Source organism: Phoca vitulina, unplaced genomic scaffold (genome assembly GCF_004348235.1).
Source record: "Phoca vitulina isolate PV1807 unplaced genomic scaffold, GSC_HSeal_1.0 scaffold13, whole genome shotgun sequence".
In the NCBI taxonomy this organism is placed as follows: Eukaryota; Metazoa; Chordata; class Mammalia; order Carnivora; family Phocidae; genus Phoca; species Phoca vitulina.
Window position 1 is genome coordinate 10,450,020 of NW_022589716.1, and position 22,357 is coordinate 10,472,376.

The 22,357-nt window shown below is 55.0% G+C and overlaps 1 protein-coding gene across 3 annotated transcripts in view; it reads right to left on the bottom strand.

Annotated features, from left to right (window-relative positions):
- Positions 1–1,256: 1,256 nt before the first annotated feature.
- Positions 1,257–22,357, bottom strand: part of LOC116636635 (store-operated calcium entry regulator STIMATE) — a 51,311-nt gene continuing 30,210 nt past the window's right edge. The window contains exons 2-8 of one of the 3 annotated variants that reach the window (XM_032411462.1): positions 18,911–18,959; positions 16,861–16,956; positions 13,369–13,490; positions 8,846–8,958; positions 7,458–7,535; positions 6,606–6,755; positions 1,257–4,840 (exon numbers count right to left, since the gene is read on the bottom strand). In XM_032411462.1, the coding sequence (XP_032267353.1) occupies positions 4,724–4,840; positions 6,606–6,755; positions 7,458–7,535; positions 8,846–8,958; positions 13,369–13,490; positions 16,861–16,956; positions 18,911–18,959 (725 nt within the window). In that variant the 3' untranslated portion in view covers positions 1,257–4,723. Of the gene's footprint in view, positions 4,841–5,170; positions 6,756–7,457; positions 7,536–8,845; positions 8,959–13,368; positions 13,491–16,860; positions 17,203–18,910; positions 19,493–22,357 lie in introns of those variants that run through there. The other 2 variants (XM_032411461.1, XM_032411460.1) reach the window with 2 other exon arrangements.

Below are 22,357 nucleotides of genomic sequence, written 5' to 3' on the forward strand. Positions count from 1 at the left end.
CCGTGTCTGACACTCGGGAGCGTGTGCTCGTGGCGCGGCCCCCCACGGTTCACAGGGGAGCAGCTGTGGCCGAGGGAAGCCCGGGGAGCCACTCCGGCTCTTGGCTGTTGCCCCTGTCCTCTGTCTGGCTCCCGGGGCAAGTTCAGCAAAGGGACAAAGAGGCAGGGGGTAAAAGTGCCCAGGAAGGACCAGGAAGAACCCCGTTTTCTGGCAAGGGCACTGGTGAGTGCAGGCAGGGAAGCGCACAGAGCCTCTGACTGGATGAGGTCACCCAATGGTGCCTGGCCTGAGGGCATTTAGGCTGCTGAAGAGGGTGGGTGACATCCGAGCCCGTTCTAGGCACTGAGCTGTGGGGCTCAGGGGAGACCCTCGCAAGCGCATGGCAGGACTCTCCACTTGGGGTGAGTGTGGAGTGGATGGGGCCGGGGGTGTCAGCCACCCCGAGCTCCTTGTCAGTCTGTGATGGAGATTGTTTTTATCTTTGGAGGCTCCAAGCAGACGGAACCCCACCAGGCACTGACATTTGGTTATCCTGAATGCCACTCTACTGTTGTCATACCTCCAATCCCACCCCAAGCCCCAGCAGGCCGATGTGAGGGCTGCCAGGCTCCATGTGGAGCAAGCGCTGACATGAGGAATGCCTTCCAACGGCCAGGGCCACCCACAGGGCACGGAGGGCAAGCCCGGCTGGGAGGGGCGCTTCGGCACTGTCCCCACGGCTGGCTCTGCCCGGGAGGCACCTGCCTTCCAGCCCCGTGGCCTCAGGGACAAGGATGGGGGCTGTTCACTGCTCACACCTCCTCCCCCCAGCACCACTTGCTCCTCAGGGGGAGGTGGAGTACCTTTTCCTGGCGTAGGCAGGGAAGTGGAAAAGGCAAGAGTATGCTTAGTCTTTTCCTTTGGCAGATTCTGGCTCCTGGGTCTGTCACCAGGTGATGCAGGTTCATTCGCACTTGGTTTCCTGGGGAGAGTTGTTGTCGTTGTCTTCTTTTTTCTTTTTATAAAGATTATTTTATTTATTTATTTGAGATAGGGAGAGCGAGAGCACGAGTAGAGGGAGAAGCAGGCTCCTCGCTGAGCAGGGAGTCTGACACGAGGCTCGATCATAGGACCCTGGAATCATGGCCTGAGCTGAAGGCAGCCGCTTAACGGACTGAACCACCCAGGTGCCCCTGGGGAGAACCCTCTAACTCGCTGGGGAAATTTTCTTGACCCCACTAAGCTGTTTCAGCTCTAAAGAACACACAACCAACAACCACATGTGATGGTTTCTTTTTTTTAAAAAAAAAACTGTATTAAGATGTGAAACTTTATTGTAAACCATTTTACAATGTAAGTACATCGTCTTCCCTTTCATTTCAAAAATGTGTTTCTGTGAATCTTACCACCACTGATGAAACACCCCCACCGGAAGGGCAGTGGAAATAGGCCATGGTTTGCTCACACAGTTCTGAGTTCTAATAAACATCATGAAAAGAGAGATCAAATGAGACCCACCCACCCACCGGGCCAGGAGCTCAAGGTGCTGACGGCCGTTGGACCGGAAGTCCCTCACCCAGAGCAAAGCCCTTCAGAGCTGCCAGTGTCTCACAGGGTAAAACAGAGAGCTCTCCACTCCTGGTCGGAAGTGTGTGCAACTTCTAAAAGCCAGCCCTGCACCCTATAAGGTGGCTGCTTTGGCCAATGAGAAGTTCCCAGAGCCTTCTACGTTGGCTTGGCTGCAGAAAGGCCAGTGAGTTGTTTTCTGGACGGCAGAGTGGGCTCCTGGGCGCCTTCCGATGGGGACTCTGGGCTGCAGGCTACAGGACTAGATTGCCTAGGATTTGAGCCTTTACAGGTTTTCCCTTTAAAGGCATGACAGTCAACAGTCGCCTAGGACTCTCTGTTGCCAGGAAGGGGCATGAGTTAAAGCTTGAGGCAGGAGGCCACCAGCGTGCCTGAGGGTTAACTGATGGGCCACAGGCCTTTACCTCGAAGGTCTTCGGAGCAGACCCAGAAGCCACTGTCGCCCGAGATCTCACCAACATCCCCCCCTTGCCATTGTCAACACCCCACTGACAGCAAACGGAAATAAGGCTAACAATGATTTCTTCCATTCAGACATGAGAGTTCTACCTCATCAGGTTATTTCCATTAGGTACAAGAAACTTGTTCATGACCCTGACTTACAAGTTCCATCATGGGTGCCCTGGCCAAGGTCCACATCTGCACAGATCAGATGGATAGCACACAATATCCAGTTGGTGTCCCATGGTTTCTCAAGCACTGTGACACTTGCCATAGGGCCAGGTAAAGAGCTGTACCTTGTAAGGCACCTCGGGGCAGGTGGTAAGGAGACTCATCCCAGAGAGGGAGGACAGCTCAGGAGAAGGTTCTGACCATGGCCCTCTGCATCTGGTCTCTTGGGACAATGCACCACAGAAAAACCCCCAGTGACTGCAGGAAACACTCCAGGGAATACAAACTCTGTGTGTGTGTGTGTGTGTGTGTGTGTACATGCACGCGCGCGCACACACACACACACAGGAAGGGAAGGGAAGGGAAGGGAAGGCCAAGCCTGCGAGGCCACGCTGTCCAGGCCCACACACCACAAGGCTCTCTGCGATTAGACAGCCATCCCCTGGTTGGCCGGCTCTATGACCGTGGCTCAGAGACTACAGCCCTTATTGAAATTCAGGATACAAGGAAAAACCACCCCTCACTAGCCACCACTTTGCTCCCCAAACCCACTGCCCAGCAGGCACTGGGCCAGGCCTGGAGATGAGCAGACGGTCCAAGGCCTATATAAGCCCGATTTTCCACCTTCCAGGGACTGTGGCTCCCCCACCCACTGTGCCTGGAGCTCAGGACTGAAAGCACAGCTCTGATTCTGGGCTCAGGAAGGTGCAGGAAACAGTGGCAGGCACAGGCTGCTCATACAAAATGAAACAGGAGGGAAAAGCAGGGAGAGCCAGCAACGCCACGCAGGGCTGACGTGTAGCGGGCACGACGTCGGTTCTGGATGCAGCCTCGCCTCCCGCTGCAGACAGCCTGCTCGCAGAGCAGACACCGGGGGCAGCGACAGGGCCCGGCTCCTTCCAGCCCTCTGGCTCCGGACTCCCAGGGGCAGAAGGGGGCGATTGTGAGAGGGGAGGCAGGCCCAGCTTAACAGCCTGGCTCCCAGCCACAATTCACGCCCGATCTACTTAAGGGCAGCACGTTTGTATGTAGGTCTAAAAGGAAGGTTCTGGGCCAGGTGGCCTTCCTGCACCTGTCTCACTTCTAGCTTGCACCTGAGCGGGCAGTTTTCCATTCCTTAACTTCCGTGGCTGCCTCTGGGCCACGAGAAAACACGGGCCGCCCCACCGTGCTGCTCCCACAGCAGGGCGAGTGCTCAGGCCAACCCACTCCACTGTGGTCAGCAGACTCCCAAAGCTACAGGGGCCTGGGGCCCTACTGAGGAGTGAGGGCCACTCCCCAGGGAGGGGACCCAGGCTTCGAAGCACCTCCCCTGCCCGTGCATGCGGACAGCCAGCTCTCGCACCTCGACCCGCCCCGTCTCCGGCTGCCCTGCTGCTTTGAGGCCATGAAAAACAGGATCGCCGGGTCGGGCAGGCGCTCCTCAGACTGTTGTGCAAAACAGGGGGACAACACCAAGACAACAAACAGACAGCGGCCCGAGAGGAATTCCTGGGGCTGGTCCAGCAGCTGGTTCCAAAGGCTCCACCTTGCACTGGAGGCAGGGAACACAGGGCTGGCTTCTATGGTCTCAGCTGCTCTAGACACAGACCTCTAGGCTCTGCTCTTGGCCACGTTTAACTAAGACCTAAACTGGCAGCAGAAAGCCAAGTGGCTGGACCCACGTGCTCCCGGCCCCAGACTGGCCTTCAGACCAGCTGCCTCCCCGCTCAGGCCCGGCCTTTACAGAGCCACTGGGTTCGTCCCTTTCAGACAAGGGCTGCTCTCCCTTCCTGCCGGGACCATTCACCTCATCTCATCGCAGATTACCTAAAAATATCCTGAATACAAAAACTCCCGACTTCTTCTTCCCGCCAGTTCACATCCCACGAAAGGCAGACAAACCCATTTCTTTGGGGATTAAAAAGAGTTTTTAAATACAATAGTATGAAAATATAACTTAAAAATATAAAAGTCAACAGCATACGGAAGACTTAAAAATCTATGTTTTGCTCATTAGTCCCATAGGAAATAAACACATACTCAAAAAACATTAACACTGTGACAGCTCATAAAACCGGCTTTAGAAATCAGTAGTTACAAAGCCATTTGGAGTAAGAAAGCATTGCGGTTCCAACTTGGTCAATGAGTGACTTTTAGCCCAAAACGTGTTATGTCCTCACACTCCCAGAGCCTTGGGGAAAGGCTCTACCCAGTCTGTGTGCGTGTCAGTTTTCCTCCTCAAGGCCACCCAGCCAGACACAGGACGGGGCTTCGGGGTCCCTCGCAACATCGTTTGGGACAATGACAGACACACAAAACGCCTCACTTGCATATTTGGTCAGTGTTTGTAGTGCAACTGAGTGGGGACCTCCGGCTGCCTGGAGCCCCTCGGTGCTGGCCCGGCCTCCCTCTGGCAAGTGACAGCAGTCTGGGAGCGGGCGGAGACAGCGAGAGGACTGGAGGTAGAAGAGGAGGGGCAGAGAGGAGGGAAGGAAGGGCACTGCGGAGCGACCGCCTGCTGACCTGGCGGGGCCCCCACACCTGACCCCAGCACAGGAGCGCGTCAGACAGGCAGCCCGAAGCGGTGCTTCTTTTTCTTTGCAGGCTTCAGGGGTGTCAGTCGGCGCAGGTCCTCCTCCACGTCAGACTCCTCCATCTCGTCGTCGGCGGAGATCAGGATCTGGGGCAGTGGAGAGGCATGGCCTGAGTCACCACCGGCTGGGCCTTCTTCCTCTGCCCTCCCTGCACCCCGGCACCGGGGTGCTAACCCATCTAGAAGGCCCCGAGACCAGCGCAGACGTCACTTACTCCCGGTGTATTCACGGGCTCCCGAAGCCAGCGCCGAGCGGACAAGGCCGCCCCTCGCTTCTGCAGCCAACCTCCAGCTGGGACGGAACCCCGGTCAGAGCAAACTCGGCAAGGACCCCCACCCTAAGGTCATCCTGGCAAAGAAGCCCAATCTGGACACAGGCCGTCCCAGGTCCTGGAAGGTGCCCTACAGACAGCAGAAGCAAACTGAAAAGTCCCCTCAAAAGGAAAAGAGAACCTCTGTGGAGCACACACGAGGTAGACCGCGCTCAGCGCCCTGAACCCACTCTGCAGCTTGTGCAGACGAGCCCCGCATGCTCCTGAGCATCTGGAATGACCCCGCCGTGGAGCAAGGGCATCCAGGCAAACAGTCCCTTCCTGCCCACCTGCCACGCCGCCTGCTGGCTCCTCAGGCCTCTCGGCACCGGGGAAGCACAGGGACGGTGCACCCTGAGCTCATTCTCTCCCGGGGCAGGACAGCTGCGTCGCCTCTCCCTGGACCACTTCCCTTGGGGGGTCCCTGAGTAGGACCTTCTCTCTGGCTCCCTACTGCCCGTCCAGACATGCCCCCATCACCAAGCACCTTGCCCGGCTGGCTGAGACCTTCGCCTGCACCTCATTCCAGGTCATTCCATCCTACCCCATGGGACACACGCTGCTCTGGCCACAAGGGGTTTCGTGTGACCCAGAGGCCACCCCACGTGACCACGACTGCTGAGTGGTTGCTTCTGCCTGTAGTGCTGCTTGTCATTCATCTAACGTTAGTCAGGCTCTTACGACAGGACAGGCCCCATGCCAGACCCTAGGGACACCTGGAGAAAATACGGGCTTACCCTCTGTCCTACTCTTCTAGCCAGCTTCCAAAACTCCCTCCAGGATGCCCCCAGGAGTTAAACAGACCGTCCCAGGGTGCTCACAGGGCTTTGGGAACGCCTCAGTGTCAGAAGGATCACACCGTCTTAGAAGGAGCTCTTCAGACGCTCACCTTCACCTCATGCAGCCTGAAGGTCTCTTGGGGAAGACACTTCCGCAGCCCTCCCCTCACTGCAGAGCTGGGCACACTGAGAAAGCTGACGAGGCCCCTCAGGGGGCAGCCCTCGCCCTGTAGCACGGAGGGGTGCGGGCTGCCCAGAAGCATCACTTTGCCTCTATGCTCCTATCTGTGACCACCAGTCTCCCCGAAGTCCAAACCTTTAAACCTAGGAAACCTGACAGTGAGGGGAGGGGAGGTTCCCCGGAAGGTCTGGCTACCCCTATGTTTTAGAAGTTTCTAGTGGGCTTGGCCAACATCTCTGCTGCTCTGCAGTGGTGAGCAGGGACTGCAACACCTTAATGCTTAAAGGTCCGCGATCAGGCCCAGGACAGTCCTTGCCAGATTCCCTGGAACAAGGCAGCCCCTCCTTTCCCTGTCTTCCTCCACTGGCGGAGGTCCGGACTGTCAGAGGCGAGCTCCTGCCACCCCATCGGGCGCTCCACCTCCCTGCTGTGGGAAGGCCAGGGGCCGCAGGAATGGGTCCTTGCTGGATGGAGACTGTCAGCCTCTTCGTCCTCCCCCCGGCCAGTGCTGGGAAGACCAGATGCAGACAGAGGCCAGGGACCTCCTCGGGACGGGGCGTGGCATGAGGGCTCGGCCCTACCTCAGACTCTGACTCCTCGTGGGACGCAGCCCTTCGGTAGCGGACCTTGCTCCCGTTCCTCGAGTCCTGGTTGGCTCCCCTTTCTTCTAGTTTAGCTTTCGTCCTCCCCTTTCTCATGAGGAAATTGTCCACTACCCAAAACATCAAAGCCTGTGGGGAGGAAACGTGCATGTTACTCTGGGATAAACCATCTGTCAAAGCACAGCAGAGCCCATCGCCATCCTTCCCACCCGCTCCAGATTACAGCGTCCAGAACAAGGGGAAGAAAAGCCTCCTCCAGTCCCCCAGCTCTCTCACAAGCGTACAAAGAGATTCCCACCCTCCACGTCCTTTGCTTCTGCTTTCTTAGCAGCCAGCAGGAAAATCCTGGCCCTCTTCACCCTGAGTGCTGGTAACTGATGGGGACTAGCTGCTGGCAAGGTTTCTGGGCTGAGAGGCTGGCCCGCCCACTCTGCCACGACTGTCAGCCCCAGGCAACTTTATTGTTCCTTCTATTTCCCAACTTCTAGCCAGTGTGCTCATGAGTTTCTCTTGGAGCTCTGGGGTCAGGGATAAGACAGGGGTGAATTTCTAATATCCCGATCTAGAAGTTGCTCGTTGTGCAAGTGGAGGGCCTCCTGGGCAGGAGGTCCCCTGGCAGGGAGGGCAAGACAAAGTTCCCAGGACCCTCCCTCTTGCACGGGGAGCCTGGATCAGGGATCTGACTGCTGAGGAAGCAATCCTGCCATTTCCAGGTCTGGGGTGGGGAGGGGCCTGTAGGCTGTAAGGGGCTTTGTCTGTCAGACTCAGAACTGTGAACAGGACACTGGAAGGCAGAGAGCACATGGGGGTAAAATGCAACATGGCACTGACATTGACAAAGAAGGGGACGATCAGCATGACGATGGCCAGTTTCAGGTCTGGGTTTTCAATGGGATTCAATAGGGCCACCTGTAAAGAGAAGCAGACTCTGTGAGGTAGGGAGAGACCACAGAGAAGGTGCCTGGGGAAAGGGGGGTAACAGCACACATCACCCATGGGGCCCTGAGAAGGGTGGCTTAGCTTAGACGACACTCCCCCAGAACCCTGATGGGAACAGTGCCTCACGCCCAGGGCTGCATGGTCTGTCCCTAGGTGTGACTGCTAACAAGGGACAGACCCCTCGGAGAGCACTTGGAGCAGTTAGGGCTTTAGCAGCTTTCCCAGTGCCGTGGACTTGGGAAACATAGTGGGCTTACAACCACCGAGCAGAGTAGGGCCCACACACCAGGAGGCACGGAGGGTGGGGGTGGTGGGGCTTCGGGGAGCTGGAGGGAATGAGGTCGGTGGATGCTCATTACAGACACTAGCAATGAGACGCCAGGCCACTTCCTAACAGAAATCCTGCACCCCAGCCACCTCCTGAAGGACAACAGCTCTGAAAAGCCTTGGTTTATTTTCTTGAAAAATAAAACTCAGACACAAATAAAACCAAAAGAGGGGCGCCTGGGTGGCTTAGTTGGTTAAGTGTCTGCCTTTGGCTCAGGTCGTGATCTCAGGGTTCTGGGATCGAGCCCCCTCCTCCGGCTCCCTGCTCAGCAAGGAGTCTGCTTGTCTCTCTCCCTCTGCCCCTCCCCCCTCTTGTGCTTGTGTTCTCTCTCAAATAAATCAATAAAATCTTAAAAAAAAAAAACCACCACCACCAAAGGAAGGCCAAGTTCTGAGCTATTCGAAGGCTCTTTGGCTGGTTTCATGTGGCCACGTGGGGCAACTGGGCAGTGGAGGCTTAACTACACAGCACCAGGGCCAGAGGGCAGGGCCGAGGGACCCCTGGGAACAGCGTGTGGCCAGCGGGACCAGGTACTTCCTATGGCACCCAAAGCCTTGATTAAACCACTAGCCAAGAGAGGTGGGTGAGGATGCGAATGGAGCGAACACCCTCCCGACAGTTACAGTCGGGAGGCCTAAAGACCGTGTCAGCCAGGAAGCAGCCCGAGGGCAGACTCATCTCCACTGGCTTTATGTGTCCCAAAGCTTAATGCAGGGCAGACATTTGCACGATTCAAATAGACGGATGCTAAGTGAAAAAACAACTTCCTGCTCCCAAAAGGCTGCCACAGCACACAGAATCCAGACCGCATTCGTGGAGGTGGGAAAAAAAAAAGGGAAAACAAAGAACACATTTGGTTTTCCAATAAGGTTGGGGCATGTGGGTGGTAGGGGACAAGTCCCGTCTTGCTTGGCATCCCAAGGAGCTGCTAAAGAAGGGACAAGAGGCAAACCTTTTTCCATTGAAGTATGAGGAGGACGATGAAGACGACAGACTTTTCAAAAATCATGATCACGATGTAAAGAGCACACTGCCCAACCCAGGCTCCGCACTGCAGAGGGTCTCCTGCAGGGACAGTGGGTTCGCAGTCACGCGGGGCCCAGACGCCAGGATCTGAGCCCATGTCCCACCCCATGCCCACAGCTCCTGGGAGCCCCCACCAGAACCCTGGCTCTAAAGCCACTTCATGAGCCCCCAAAGCACCAAGAATCACTTCAGCCCGACCAGACACATGGGGGTGTTTTAGACAAAATCACAGAATTCCTAATTTGGAGATACCAGAGTGGCATTTCTTTCAAGAGATTCTAGGATATAATTAAGGAGACTAAAGTTAGTAAGTGCTCACTGCTGGAGCTCAGAGAGCTGGCTCTTTCTGTCCCCCGGCAGAGCTGTGTGAAGCAAGATTGCTATTATTATCCGTTGTTGATTTTTCCAGTGACTGTGGCGCTATCCATCCTTTCTTCCATCCATGGGCAACCTGACCGTGTGTGACTATGAAGGCAGCAAACCTCCTCTCTGCTGGTCTGCTGCCCCGAGCCACCCTCCCCAGCTGCTCCTGCTGCCCTCAGCCCTGAAAGCGGAATTCATACTGGAAGAATCTCGGTTCTGTCTCTATGGGGTAGCCCAAAACAGCTGTGCTGGGAACAGGGAAGGAAAAGCAGGCAGAGAGGCAGGAGGGAGGGGCTGTGCCTTGGGGCCGTGACAAAGGTCCATCTGTGACCCCATCAGTCACTGTGCTTGAGAAATGGAGAAATGCAACAGTCCACGCTGGGGCACATGCAGGCCCTGGAGGGCCTCCAGAATGTTTCAGAAAGGACTAGAGGAAGGGTGGAGGACTAGCCCCAGGGACGGATCTGTATCCTTGGGGACAGGCAGAACCCATGGGATGGGCCCCCGGGGAGGTATACATGCCAAGTGGAGACCTAGGGAAGAGCTGGGGGATGGGGGGTGGGGGGACGGGGGGGGGGAAGCCACCGGGGCTGGCTGGAGGCTCTGCTGGAGCTGCCTGAGCATCGCTGGCCAGAAGAGGGGGTGGAGGGCAGCATTTCAGGGGAGCCAAAGGCCCCCCATCTGGGCTGTGAGGCGAGAACCTGGCCCACAGAGAGGCTTCTGGGTTCTCGTGCGATGCTAGGTCTCCGTGGCCATGGCCGCGCAGGCGCGGTGCCCAGCCGAGCGAGAGCCTGCCAACGGGGCGCGGTGCAAGCGCAAGCGAAGGCCTTCACGCAGCGGTAATGACACACCAGCACCAGTTTTCCTTTTCTGGAAAACCTCGGGAGCAGGGTGCAGAAAGCATGCAGAGAGCCATCAGGGCTGCTTCTGAGCTCGTCCTACTTTCACTTCTGGGATTAGACACATCTGAGCCAAAAAACCACCTTCAGAAGCACAATCTCTCCAGCTAGATTTTTAATGGACTGCTGGAATCCCTTCAGTCAACTGCGTGACCTTACTGAAAAAAGTTCTCAGAAATAACGGATCAAAATATTTCTTAAAAATCATAAAGATCGGAGATAGACAGAAAGCACTAGTAGGAAACATCTCCGAATGTGGACCGGCGTGTTTGAAGTCAGCAGACCAAGGGGCCACGCTTCATGTCAAAAGAAAACTTGCTCGCTCCCTGTGCTCGCTCCGTCTGCCTGTAAGCTTGGCAGTGACCGACAGGGGGACAGGCTTTCCGCCCCTCCCCCACCCCCCGACGCTGAATTGCCCCCACAGTGCTGAGTGTCAGCACCACAGCTTGGCCATGGCCGCAGCTTCTTTCATTTATATGCTTTAATAAGACAGCTAAAAAACATGGTGAAAAGAGAAGAAAAGTCCCCTGTAAACGCGTTCCCACCCTCCCTTCCTCCTCTGCATCTGGACCACCGACAGCCCCAGCTGGAATGAGCATGTGTGCCGGTCTGCTTTTCAGATTTGTTTCCTTGGAGAGCCTCTCAGACGTTCCCCACTGTCTCACTGTTCATGGACACACACGCCAGGCATTCTTGACGTGTCCTGCTTCTTACCACACTGGACAACCTCAGGCAGATGGGTGTTTTGTGTTTGTTGAGTAACTTCCTCAGGAGAAATCGCAGGGATAAGGGACAAATGGACGGAACACGTCTGTCTCCCAAGGCTTCGGGAAGGGAGCATTAGGACAGGGGCAGGCAGCGAAGCCCACAGACCACTGGAGCCCATGGGACACAGACCTGCTTTCAGGGCTTCCCCTGGGGGAAAAGCTGCCTGGTCATCAAACTGCAAGCACAGTTATCACCTGGATCTTGTCTCGCCCCTCAGGGCTGTGTGGCTTATTCCCCAAGTCCCATGTGCTTGTTGGCAAGTTTATCCTCTCCTCTAAGGACAAAGGAAGCACCTAGAAAACAAGCCCCTCTCCTTCACTTAGCTGAGAAGAGAGCTTTGGGGCCTACCTGGAAATATTGCCTCAAGAAGATGGGCCAGTTAACAGGTGTGGTAGGTGGAATAATGGCCCCAGAGACATCCACATCCTAGTCCCAGGAACCTGTGAATATGTTAGGTAACGTGGCCCAGGGGAAGTACGGCTGCCAACCAGCCGCCTCTAAGCTAGGGACAGTATCCTGCAGTATCCACGTGGGCCCAGTGTACTCACAAGGGCACTGAAGGAGGTGCTAGAAGGTCAGCATGATACCATGTGAGAGGAGCCTGACCGGCTGCCGGCCCCTCAGGGGAGAGAGGGGCCACAAGCAGGGAGGGCGATCGGCCTGTAGGAGCGGGAGACGGCAAGGACATGGATGCCCCCCCAGAGGCTCCAGAAGGAACCACTCCTGCTGACAACGTTGACTGTAGCCAGTGAGACCCATGTGGGACGTCTGAACTACACAGCTATAAGGTAAGAAACCTGTCGTTTGAAGCCACCAATTTTGTGGAAATTTGTTATAGCAGCGACAGGACACAAGAACACAGATAGAAATCGGTAAGAGAGGATGTGCGCCGTCCTCCCTCAGCCCGGGGAGGGAGGACTTGGGATGCTCATCTGGAGATGCCCTGGTTTGAAGACTCTGGGAAGACGAGGGTGGGAAGGGGGTCGCCGAGTGGCACGCGACTGGCTGTGGGGGGCTGTCCCGCAGCGCCGGTCACTACAGCCGAGCCGAGGGCGCTGCCTTCCAGGACGATCTTACTGCCCTCGGAGGTAGTGGCAGGGGCCACGCCCGCCCCCAGCTGCGCGTCACTCAACCCGTCTGGGTACCTACGTGTGTCCGCCAAGCGGAGGGGTCATGACTCGGGGCTTCTCAGAAGCCTTCCCTCAAGCCACGGGAGCGTACACCGTGTGTTGGACGCTATCTAAAGTCCGTGACTCATCAGGCATCAAGTAACGGGGCTAAGAAAAGCCCTCCCCTGAGTTCATCTCCCCTCAACGGAGACAAACAATTACTTAAGGTTTCTGAACTACCCAGGCGCTCAGAGAGCCGGCTCCACGGATTGGCTCCCCTTCTACACGTTAGTGCCTTGTGAGTCTTCAGTCATCGAGGAGGGAGCGGCCCTGAGGCCCAGAGCCATGAACTCTGTGGAAGGTGTGACCAGGAAAGGAGAGTGGAGATCCAGAATTCCTTCCCTCTTGTCCTGTGTGTCCCTAGGTAGCTGTGGCCCCACTGGTGCTGTTCCCACTGAGACAAGGAACTCCTGCTCCCAGACAGCAGGGGTCAGGCGTGAAGGGGGGGGAGACCTGCTGTTGCCCCTTAACCCTGGGGTGGCAAGGCCTGAGGAAGGCGCTCTTCCCGAAGCCTTGTGCAGGCCACAGCCAGCTGCTTCCCTGGGCATACAAAGTGAAGGGCCAATTCATTTGTGCTCGCAGAGTGGGAGGGCAGCTTCCTAACCAGGCCCTTGTCCTGGGGGTCTGAGGAGAGGGGAGGGGGTCTAAGATGAGCCAGCAGTCACAGGTCACCTGTTTTAAGGCGAGTGAGGATGGTTCCTGGTGACTGCACGCGCCCGATGCTGGTGGGGAGCCAGCCTCCAGTCAGGAGACAGTAAGGCGACTTGGCCCCGGGGTGGGGGATGGACAGCCCCTGTAGCGAGAGGGCCCGATGACAGGACAAGCACAGACACGCAGCAGAAGAGGGCCACCTCCCTACCGACCTCCTCCCAAACTGAGAGCCGTCCCCATTTCTCTAACGAGGGGAGCAGGTCGTGTGGGCTCGGTGAGAAGCCTGGCAGAGCGGGGTAGCCTTACAGCCTGCAGGGGGGGCCGCTGGTGCCCTCTGGCAGACCTCCCTGTGTCTAAGGTCTCTCGGCTCCTGCCATCAAGTGGCAGTGGTGTGCACACCTCCACACCTCAAATGGGTGGCACTCTGACACTAGCAAGGGCATGGTGTTCAGGCCCCAGAACCAGCCCCACCACCACACAGAGGAGACAGAAACCAGCTCCTGAACCTTCAAATCCACTGGCCTGGAGAGCTGACCGGGGCAAGGAGCAGAGTGCCCCTCCCCCCCCAACACCCCCATCCAATGTCCGCGCTACATTACCATATTCGCCAAATCGCAGGGACTCCCACTGCTGCCACTCCACCAAGACGCTGACGGCGCGCACCCCCACGTAGATGAGCAGCATGCCCACGGTGGCGTCCAGGAGGAAGTTGATGAGGTACCTGGGAGAGCAGCACACAGCAGCGCCGTCAGGAAGCACCAGCCGGGCAGCAAGGGCCCCTGAGCCCGGCCCTGTGTGCTTACCAGGGCCATCTTCAAGCCGGATGACCCAGCACTTTGGCCTGTTCTGGGGGGCCCGTGCAAGAGGCTGCGGGGCTCACTCCCAGGACCCACGATAGCGTGCTGACACTCATCGGGTCAAAGAACTTGAGGGAGGAGTGGACAAGGGACAAAGAAACTTGAAAGACCTCAAACGCTCCCACCAAATGAAGCCCTGACACAAGACACAGTGCCTGGAAGCAGCAAGGACGTCAAGAGGGAAACAGAACTGAATTCATTAAAAGAAATCTGCTCCATGACGCTGTTCACACCCTCAGCCCCAAGCCGGTGCTACTGTTCCAGGGCAGCTCAGGACACGGCTTCTGGGGTTTCTTAGACCAAAGAGGGCAGGGCCACGGGGCTCTCGCTCACCCCTGTGTTTCAGAGCCTGCCATGGAGGCATGCGTATTTCTAGAGAGAGCTTTACTCCCATGGAAAAGGCAGGATGATGGAAGGAGAGAGGGGTCAGCAGAACTCTCCCACCTCAATCCTGTGTTCTCATAAGGTCTGTTTCCATGTGTCTGACACACACCTCCTCCCTCACCAAGGAGAGGCCCTCCCTCGAGCGCCCTGTCCCTGGATCTTGCCGGACACCCTGGTCACACGCGCCAGTGCTCCAGACCAAGTCGGAGACAGGCCGTCACTGGGTCGGGTACCGGCCCCCGGGGATGCCAAGTGGCTCAGAAAGCCCTCAAAGTACTTTCAGATGCCACAGACCCACTGCGGTGCTTCCCAGCTGCCGAGGCCGGAGACATTTCATGCAGACTCGCAGCCCCCACCTAAAGACCGAGGCTCTGGTGCCAGGCACACACTGACACGGGAGGGAGCACGCCTGCTCGGCGGTGCTCACGGCCCCATGGTGCCCTGGCGGGGCCAGGAAACCAGAAGGGCGGACAGCGGTGTCTCCCGCCTGCCCTTCCTCCTTAACATCACAAGGGGTCACTCTCAGACCAGAGACCGAGGCAGAGCAGCCGTCCAAGGCAATGTCTCCAAGTTCTCAGCTGGCCCTCGCCTAAGCTGCTCTCAGACACGTACATCTAATGGGTTTCAAGTGGTTCTCACAGCTGAGGCTCGCCCTGGAAGCCACAAGAACACCTGATAGACACACGTCAGTTCATTCATCCCCTCACCAAATATTTATGCCGACTGTGCGCCAGGCCCTGGGACTAAAGACGGAAAGCTCTCTACACTCTACCCAACACAGATGAGGCCGGCGGATTGGCCGGCTTCAGATCCCAGCTCCATCACCATGAAGCCGTGTGGATTTAAGTTCCCTCCTCTCTCTGTGCCTCGGTTCCCCAAGCTGTAAAATGAGAATAACCAAATTATAGGGCTAAACTGTAGGGCTGTTATCAGGATCAAATGAGTCAGTACGTGTGAACAACGCCTACACGTAGTAGGCACTATACAAATGTGTGGTTTGAATCATGGCCCCTCAGAGTCACAGAACCCTGGATGTCACAGAAGCTTAACTCCCTCCCAAAGCTGTCGGGACGGAACAAGGAGCAGAGCCCCTAGCCCAGGGGACCCCTGCAGCCACAGGGGGCAGCTCTTCCCCTCTGTAAGTTTCTCCTCTCCCAGAGCTGAAGCTGGCTTCCCTTCCGGTCTGCAGATTCCCAAGATGCCTCCAGGCCAGCCCAGCCCAGCCCGTCCCCCGCCTGTAAAAAGTCACAGGGCAAAGCCAGGACAGCAGGACCTGGAAGAGATGGCAGGGCCCGGGCGCCCTCCACTCCCCAAGCACCGCCTGCTCTCTTACCCGCTGCTGGGGCTCTCACACCTTTCCTAACCTTTAACAACAACATCCTCCAGCTGAACTGTTAACTCCCTCACCAAGACGTGAGCCTATGGTTTCCAGTGGTGCTTATACTCAACGACTCCTGAAACCTTCACAGGAATCCTGGGCATGCGGCGGGACACACAGGACAGGGGAGCAAAGTGGGGCTCAGTCTGGCCTCTCAGCCAAGTGCCTTCACCATACCAAGCTCCACCTTGGGCCCTTTCTCCTCCAGGTTGAGCACTCGAGATCTGTCAACAGCCCCTTCTCCATCCTTGCTGTGATTCAGTTTGCCAATGTCCTTCTTAAAGCTCTATCGTCTTCTTTTTGCAGCCGGGCAACGGAGGTGCTGTAGGGGAGAGCCACACGGCCAAGGCTGCACCAGGAGTGAGGTTAGTGCGTCCGGCGCCAGCCTGCCTCTTAGTCTATCCCGGTCAACAAGACAGACATCTATCCCGGACATCAAGACGAATTCACCAGGGGATGACTCCAGCCTGCTGGGGGCTCAAGAGTTGGAAAAACAACCATCTCCCAACCATCTCCCCTACGGGACGATCACCTTTCCTTCCAGTCCCCCACTTTGGGACTACACCCAAACACCCAAATAGATCATAACCTTTCCAGGTCTCAGAGAAAGACTCTGGGCAGGGAGACTTTTTAACTTCCTCCTGAAATCTGGGCCTGGACTAAATGTGCACAGTCACCAAAAAAGGAGGCTTAAAAGAATCTTCCAGTCCAAATGATCTCAAATATACATGAAGCCTCTTGGCAAGGGACCCACCAGCCCCCGCCGTGCTCTCTCAAAGGCAGGGCAGGACGGTGGTGGGGGTGTTCCAGGCAGAGGGCAGCGTGAGCCAAGGCACAGAAGGAGGAGACAGCTGGTGGGGTTGAAGGCCTCCAGCACAGCATGACTGGAGCAACAAGTCTGAGCCAGGAAGGTAAGAGATGGAGCTGGGATAGGGCAGGTGAGCCTCCTTTTCCACTCCATTTGGGGTTTTGGTCAGATTGCACAGGGTGGGGGGCTGTGTGGAAGGCACGCTGCAGTGATGAGCCAGAACCACCCATGGTCTTCAGGTCAAAGAGATCAATGCTGGTCAACAATGGCTTTGACCCCGAGTGTCTGGCACCCCAGAGAAGCGCCCTGTGTGTCCTGTTCTAGCAGAGATATTCCTTTAGGGCACTATGCTGCCCTGCCAGGGGCCACCCCCTGCCGGGAGGCATAAAGCTATTAGAACACCACGGGCCAGAGCTTGGATGAGCAGAGAGCCAGCGCACAGGGCAACTGGCAGCAGGCAAAGCCCTAAGAGGCAGCTGACAGCTGTGTATGTGAACCCACAGGCAGCACAGAGAGGACGGACTCTCAGGGGAGCACAGAGCACAAAGCGGGGGTTGCCCCCTCCCCAGGCTAGAGGGAACAGGACTGGTGGCAGAAAGCAAGGCCAGTCTACATTCGCGGCGGAGGGGTGGGTGATGTTTGTCCTCGAATACGGGCCACTTACAGTGAACAAGGGTCCTCTTCAGTGAGATCTGCTAGGTACACATTTGCAAAGTGGATGAACAGCATTCCTATGGCTTGTTTGGAAGTGTCTAAAAACCTGTACGAAATAGGATCAGCACTTGTTACCATCCTGACAGGAGGGTTATATCCAATTTGGGGAAAATGAGAAGTCTGAAACAGGAAGAAAGCCACTGGGAGCTCTCAACCTTCCCTTTACTAGTCGCCTCTTTCTGGGGCGTTGGTACTAACTCAGCCTTGGCGCCTCAGCGACCTTTCAAAACCTTCAAAACACTGCATCTGAGCTCCCTAAGAGGCCCCTGATTTAGAACACATATTTAGGGGCGCCTGGGTGGCTCAGTCGTTAAGCGTCTGTCTTCGGCTCAGGTCATGATCCCAGGGTCCTGGAATCGAGCCCCGCATCGGGCTCCCTGCTCCACAGGAAGCCTGCTTCTCCCTCTCCCACTCCCCCTGCTTGTGTTCCCTCTCTCGCTGTCTGTCAAATAAATAAATAAAATCTTAAAAAAACCCCACATATTTAAACACATTAAACACATGTTTAAATTAGGTGTATTTACTTTTTCACTTTTTGTCATTTCAAAATGAAATGCTGACCACAGCTTTTGATGAAGTCGAAGGCGCCTCTATTTTAAAGAGCTCCCACTGGACGCCCCTCCGAGCTAAAGGCCATCTGTGCAAGACTAACAAGACGCACAGATCCAGCCCCGCGGCTGAAGCCCCAGAGACTTCCAGCTGTTGCCATTTAAGCACTGTGCTACATCGGGCCAGGCAAACTTCTTCTGTAAAGGGTCAGAGGGTAAATATCTTCGGCTCGCAGCAACCCATCATCCTGCCACTGCGTGTGAAAGTGGCCACAGAGCCCGCCATTCCTCTAACAATTCAGTTATGAAAATGGACAGCAGGCCACACTGGGCCTGTGGGCTGTAGTCTGCCAACTCTTGGGCAGGAGTTTCAAAAAAGAAAAGAAACAAGGGTGCTAGTTCTGGGGACACTCTGCTGCCCTGTCCGGAGGGGGCCTTAAGTTTCTCGTCTGCCATGCACACCTGGATACCGCTGGTGGTCTGTGGCTGAGGAACCTCGCTATTGGGGCCATCTCTCCTGGCCTTCCAGGCTGGGCATCCAGGGTTGGACCGGGCCACTGAAGGGGGTCATGAAGGGGCACACGGGCACGGGACAGCAGGACAGGGTCTCAGGACTGAATGGACCTTAGAGATTATCCAGACCAACCCTATGACTGAAGCTTAAAAATCATTTCCTAAAATAATGGCAAAGTAGAAGTCCCCAAAGGGCAATGTGTGTCCCACAGAGTGCCCCAATTCCAGACCCTCCCCAGGTCCCCTGGCCCAAGCCAGATACCGAGATTCGAGAGAAACTGATTGGGGAAAATAAAAATAAGCCTCAACATTCACAAATAATGCACTGAAGATCAATCAAGCATATGCTCAAAATGCTGTAAAGGGCCTTTAACACACTGATTTATCTGAAGTCTTCTCTGCAGGGGGAAATGGCTGTTTTATTAGCACAGCTGCAAGCCTAAGGCAACCCAAGAGAGACCGCGTCTTGTGGACATGTTGTCCTGAAGAGCTGGCTGTCTCCCTTTTTCCGGAATTCTGTCTTTGAAGGTGGTGTCTGAAGTTCTACCACCCTTTTATGAAGGACAAACTGCCACCATGGGGTCATCCTAGGACCAGGGAAGATGAGTTTTGGGGAGAGGAGCATTCACATGGTGTATCTGACGCATCTCCAGATTTAGAGAATGTTTTGCTTACACACACAGACTACAGAACCCAAGGATTTCCCACAACCTAACAACAAGGAGACAAAATTAAAGAGAATAAAGAATAAAGGCAGAGCTCAACATTATCTAGAGGAACTTCTAGAAGTCTTTTGTATTAGATGTAGTTCCTGATGATTAATTCAACTAAGGGATTCCAACACTTTATGCGATGCAGAATGGCTCCCATTGCCCCCCACCCCGCAAACCCCAAAGAATCCACAGCATTGTAGGAAGGTGTTAATATATACATACGCACCATATCCTCCATGGCCGTCTCTCGTGCTTTGGTTCTCTGAAGCGCTTGACTGGAAGAAAACACACACACTCAGCGGCTTACCACAGTGACAGCAAAGCAAAATGCATACAAGGAAGGTTATCAGCACACTCGGGGCTGACCCTCTGAGTTAAGGTCCCTGCTCTTTTAACTTGTGACAATATACACTAAGGTCACAGAGGCCCTGAGCTGCTGGTCTGACCAGAACAGCCTCTTCAGAACTGGACACTTAGGAAGAACGACACCTCACAGTGTGTGGAAAACTATTTTCTTCTCCTTTGTGACGAGGTTCTCTCAGAGAGGGCCTGGAGACCACAAAGTGGAACGCAGCTACTTCCAGCTTCAGGATATGCTCCACACCCAATGACACGTCCATTCAGCCCCCTACCCACCCCGCCCAAATAGTGACTCGGCACCCACTCCAAGCCCAGCACTGAGGAGACAAAGGCAACGGCAGGTGTCCAGCAGGAGAGTAGGCCCGTAACCATCTAGTGAGGCAAGTGCCAGGGGACAGGTATGTCTGAGGCAGGGTGAGGGCACAAGGGAAGGAGGACCACCCCCCGCTGCCTGCAAGGACATGGGTCAGGACAGGCTGCACTGGGCGGGGGGGGCGGGGGGGGGACAGAGCACACACAAGCTCACAGGGACAGGGACATAACATGGCAGACAAACTGAGCAGGAGCCACGTGACGGAGGGTCTTGAATTCCAGGCTAAGGAGTCTGGAAGGAACCCCGTAGGGAAGGGAAAGCCGGGACAGAGTGCTAGGCAGAGTCAAAGACATGGTCGGAACTGTGTTTTAGACAAATGGCTCTGAGTCATGTAGATGGTGGGTTTCTGGGGCTGGAGAAAATGCTGGCTGAGCCCCAGTACCAGGCAGAGGGGGCACCCCGCTACAGAACAGCCAGTGGGGGTGGGGTGCTCCTTCAGCCACAGGCCGACCTCAGATGGCAGAGGACTGCCCAGACTGACACCCTCACCTCGGGTCTGCAGACGCAACCCTCACCTCGGGTCTGCAGACGCAACCCCACGCAGACTGTCTCCACAAGTCTACCCACGAAAACAAGCCCTGGAAGAGCTGCTGCCCCTCACAAAAGCACCAAGGAAGAGATGCACCAATGCAGGCCCACAGAGGATGCCTCGTTCCTACGGGCAGGAGGCGAGAACCGACTTCTGGCAGAGTCCCGAGCTGCCAGTGAGGGTGCAGGAGGAGGAGACGGGGAGGCAGACCTTGGTGCCCAAATCGATGGACCCTGCTTCTCTAAATGCAAACAAGCCGTCTGCAGTTTGCAAAGCGAGAGCTGTCTGTATACAGAAACAAAACAGGTCTTGTGTTCAGAGACATTTCGACTGACCAAAAAGCAGGAGGAACCGTAAGGAGGTCTGTCATTCCGTTGATACATCACAGATCCAAAATATGAACAGAGTCAAAGGATCCGGAGGTGGGGCCAAGAGGTTCTGCTCGCCCAAATGGTTCTCAAAGGCAGGGGGCCTCCTCCCCACAAGTATGCACGTCTCACGGGGCACTTGGGAAGGAGACGCGGAGGAAACTGGGCCAGGACAAAACCATCTGGAGGGAAAGCCCCAGTTAGGACCAGAGCCCCGTCACGCACACTGGTGCTTCTGCCTCAGGGGAATCTGTCCCCGTCAGCATAAAATAAACACAACCTGAGGAGAACGTCCTCATTCTGAGGAGACACATGCTGAAGTGCCAGAATGGCTGCAATTCACCTGCAACTGGTTTAGGGAAAAAAACTACACAATATATATTACAATTATATAAAGTAACTATATGATAAATGGTATAATACATTAGAAGTAATAAATACAGTATCAGCTATTATATAATACACCTATTATTTATATTAATACGATCTATAACATAGAAAGAAAAGCAAATGTGGTGTTATGGTCCTAACCCTCAGGACCTCAGAATGTGGCTGTAGTTTGGAGACAAAGTCTTTACGGAGGTAATTAAGGTAAAATGAGGTCATATGGGTGGGTCCTAATTCAGCATGACTGGTGTCCTTATAAGAAGAGATTAGAACCCACACAGATGGACGGGCGACCATGTGAGCACCAGGTGAGAAGGTGTCATCTGCAAGCCGAGGGAGAAAGGACCTGGAAGAATCCAACCCTGCCCACACCTTGACCTGGGACTTACAGCCACCAGACCCGTGAGAAAAGAAAGTTCTGGTGTTCGAGCCACCCAGTCTGTGGTACTGAATGGCAGCCCCAGCAAACTAACACATGGGGCAATATAATAATCGGAGAACCTAGATGAAGGATATTTGAGTATTCATTAAATGACTAGTTAAACTCTTCTGTAGGTTTAACATTTTTTTTTGAAATAAAAAGTTGGGAGGAAAACATACTGTAAACAGCACGCACGAGTACAGCCATTCGGAGGTCCATCTGGCAATATCAATCAAAATTTTCAGTGCCCAGGCCCCTTTAAACTGCAAGGAACCGCCAGGTGTGTGTTCTACACGCATTATTGCAACACGTGCCAAGAAGCCCAGGGCTCGGCATGGTAATACTGCCCTAACAAAACCCAGAAAGACACCAATGTCTGTCAGCGTGGGGCTGAGGATCCCTGTCACGGTATGATGCGACATTAGGCTGTCACTGGAAACAACAAGGTCATCTGCATGGACTCATGTGGAAAGGTTTCCAAATTATATTAACAAATTGCAGAATTAATATGCCTCCCATGATTCTGTTCGTATCCATTTTTTTAAAGGATTAACTATTTATATTGGTGTTATGCATGTGTTTTTTTCCCTAGAAGGATACCTAACTATTAATAAGGGCGGCCTCTGATGAGAGGAATTAGGGTTCAGGGGAGTAGGCCTATATCATTCTGGTTTTAAAACATTCTTCTATATTCACATTGCCTTTATTTCAAAGAATTAAAAACAAAAAACAACCTGCGTCAGAGACCTGTGCTAAGACAGCAAAGTGGGACATGGGGGACACGGTGTGGGTCACGGGGGGCTCTGGGACAAGAAGGGAGAAGGATGTGTGCGTGTGCTGGTCCGTGCTTGAAGCGTGACCTCACACAGGAGCACCTCAGACGGGATTCAGAATGCCTTCAGGTTCTCCTAAACAGAGCAGTATGACTCCTGCCTTCTTCCTGTCCATCTGCCATCCCCTCTCCCTAGAATATTTCAGTGTCTAAAATCTTTTTATTCTTTAATTAAAAGCAGAAGAATCATTAAAAGAGCTCCTCCAGATCTGACATGGCAGGAAAACTCAGGAAACTTTGTTCACCCACGCAGTTGTGCTGTACTGAGGGGTCTGTGCTGTGACAGGCCCCGTTCAGGGGACAAAACAGACAAAATCCTTGCCTTCCGTGCATCCTCGGGCCAGGGAGAGGGGAGAGAATACATGGAGAGTGTCAAGGCGGCGACTGCGACACGAAAGCGGGA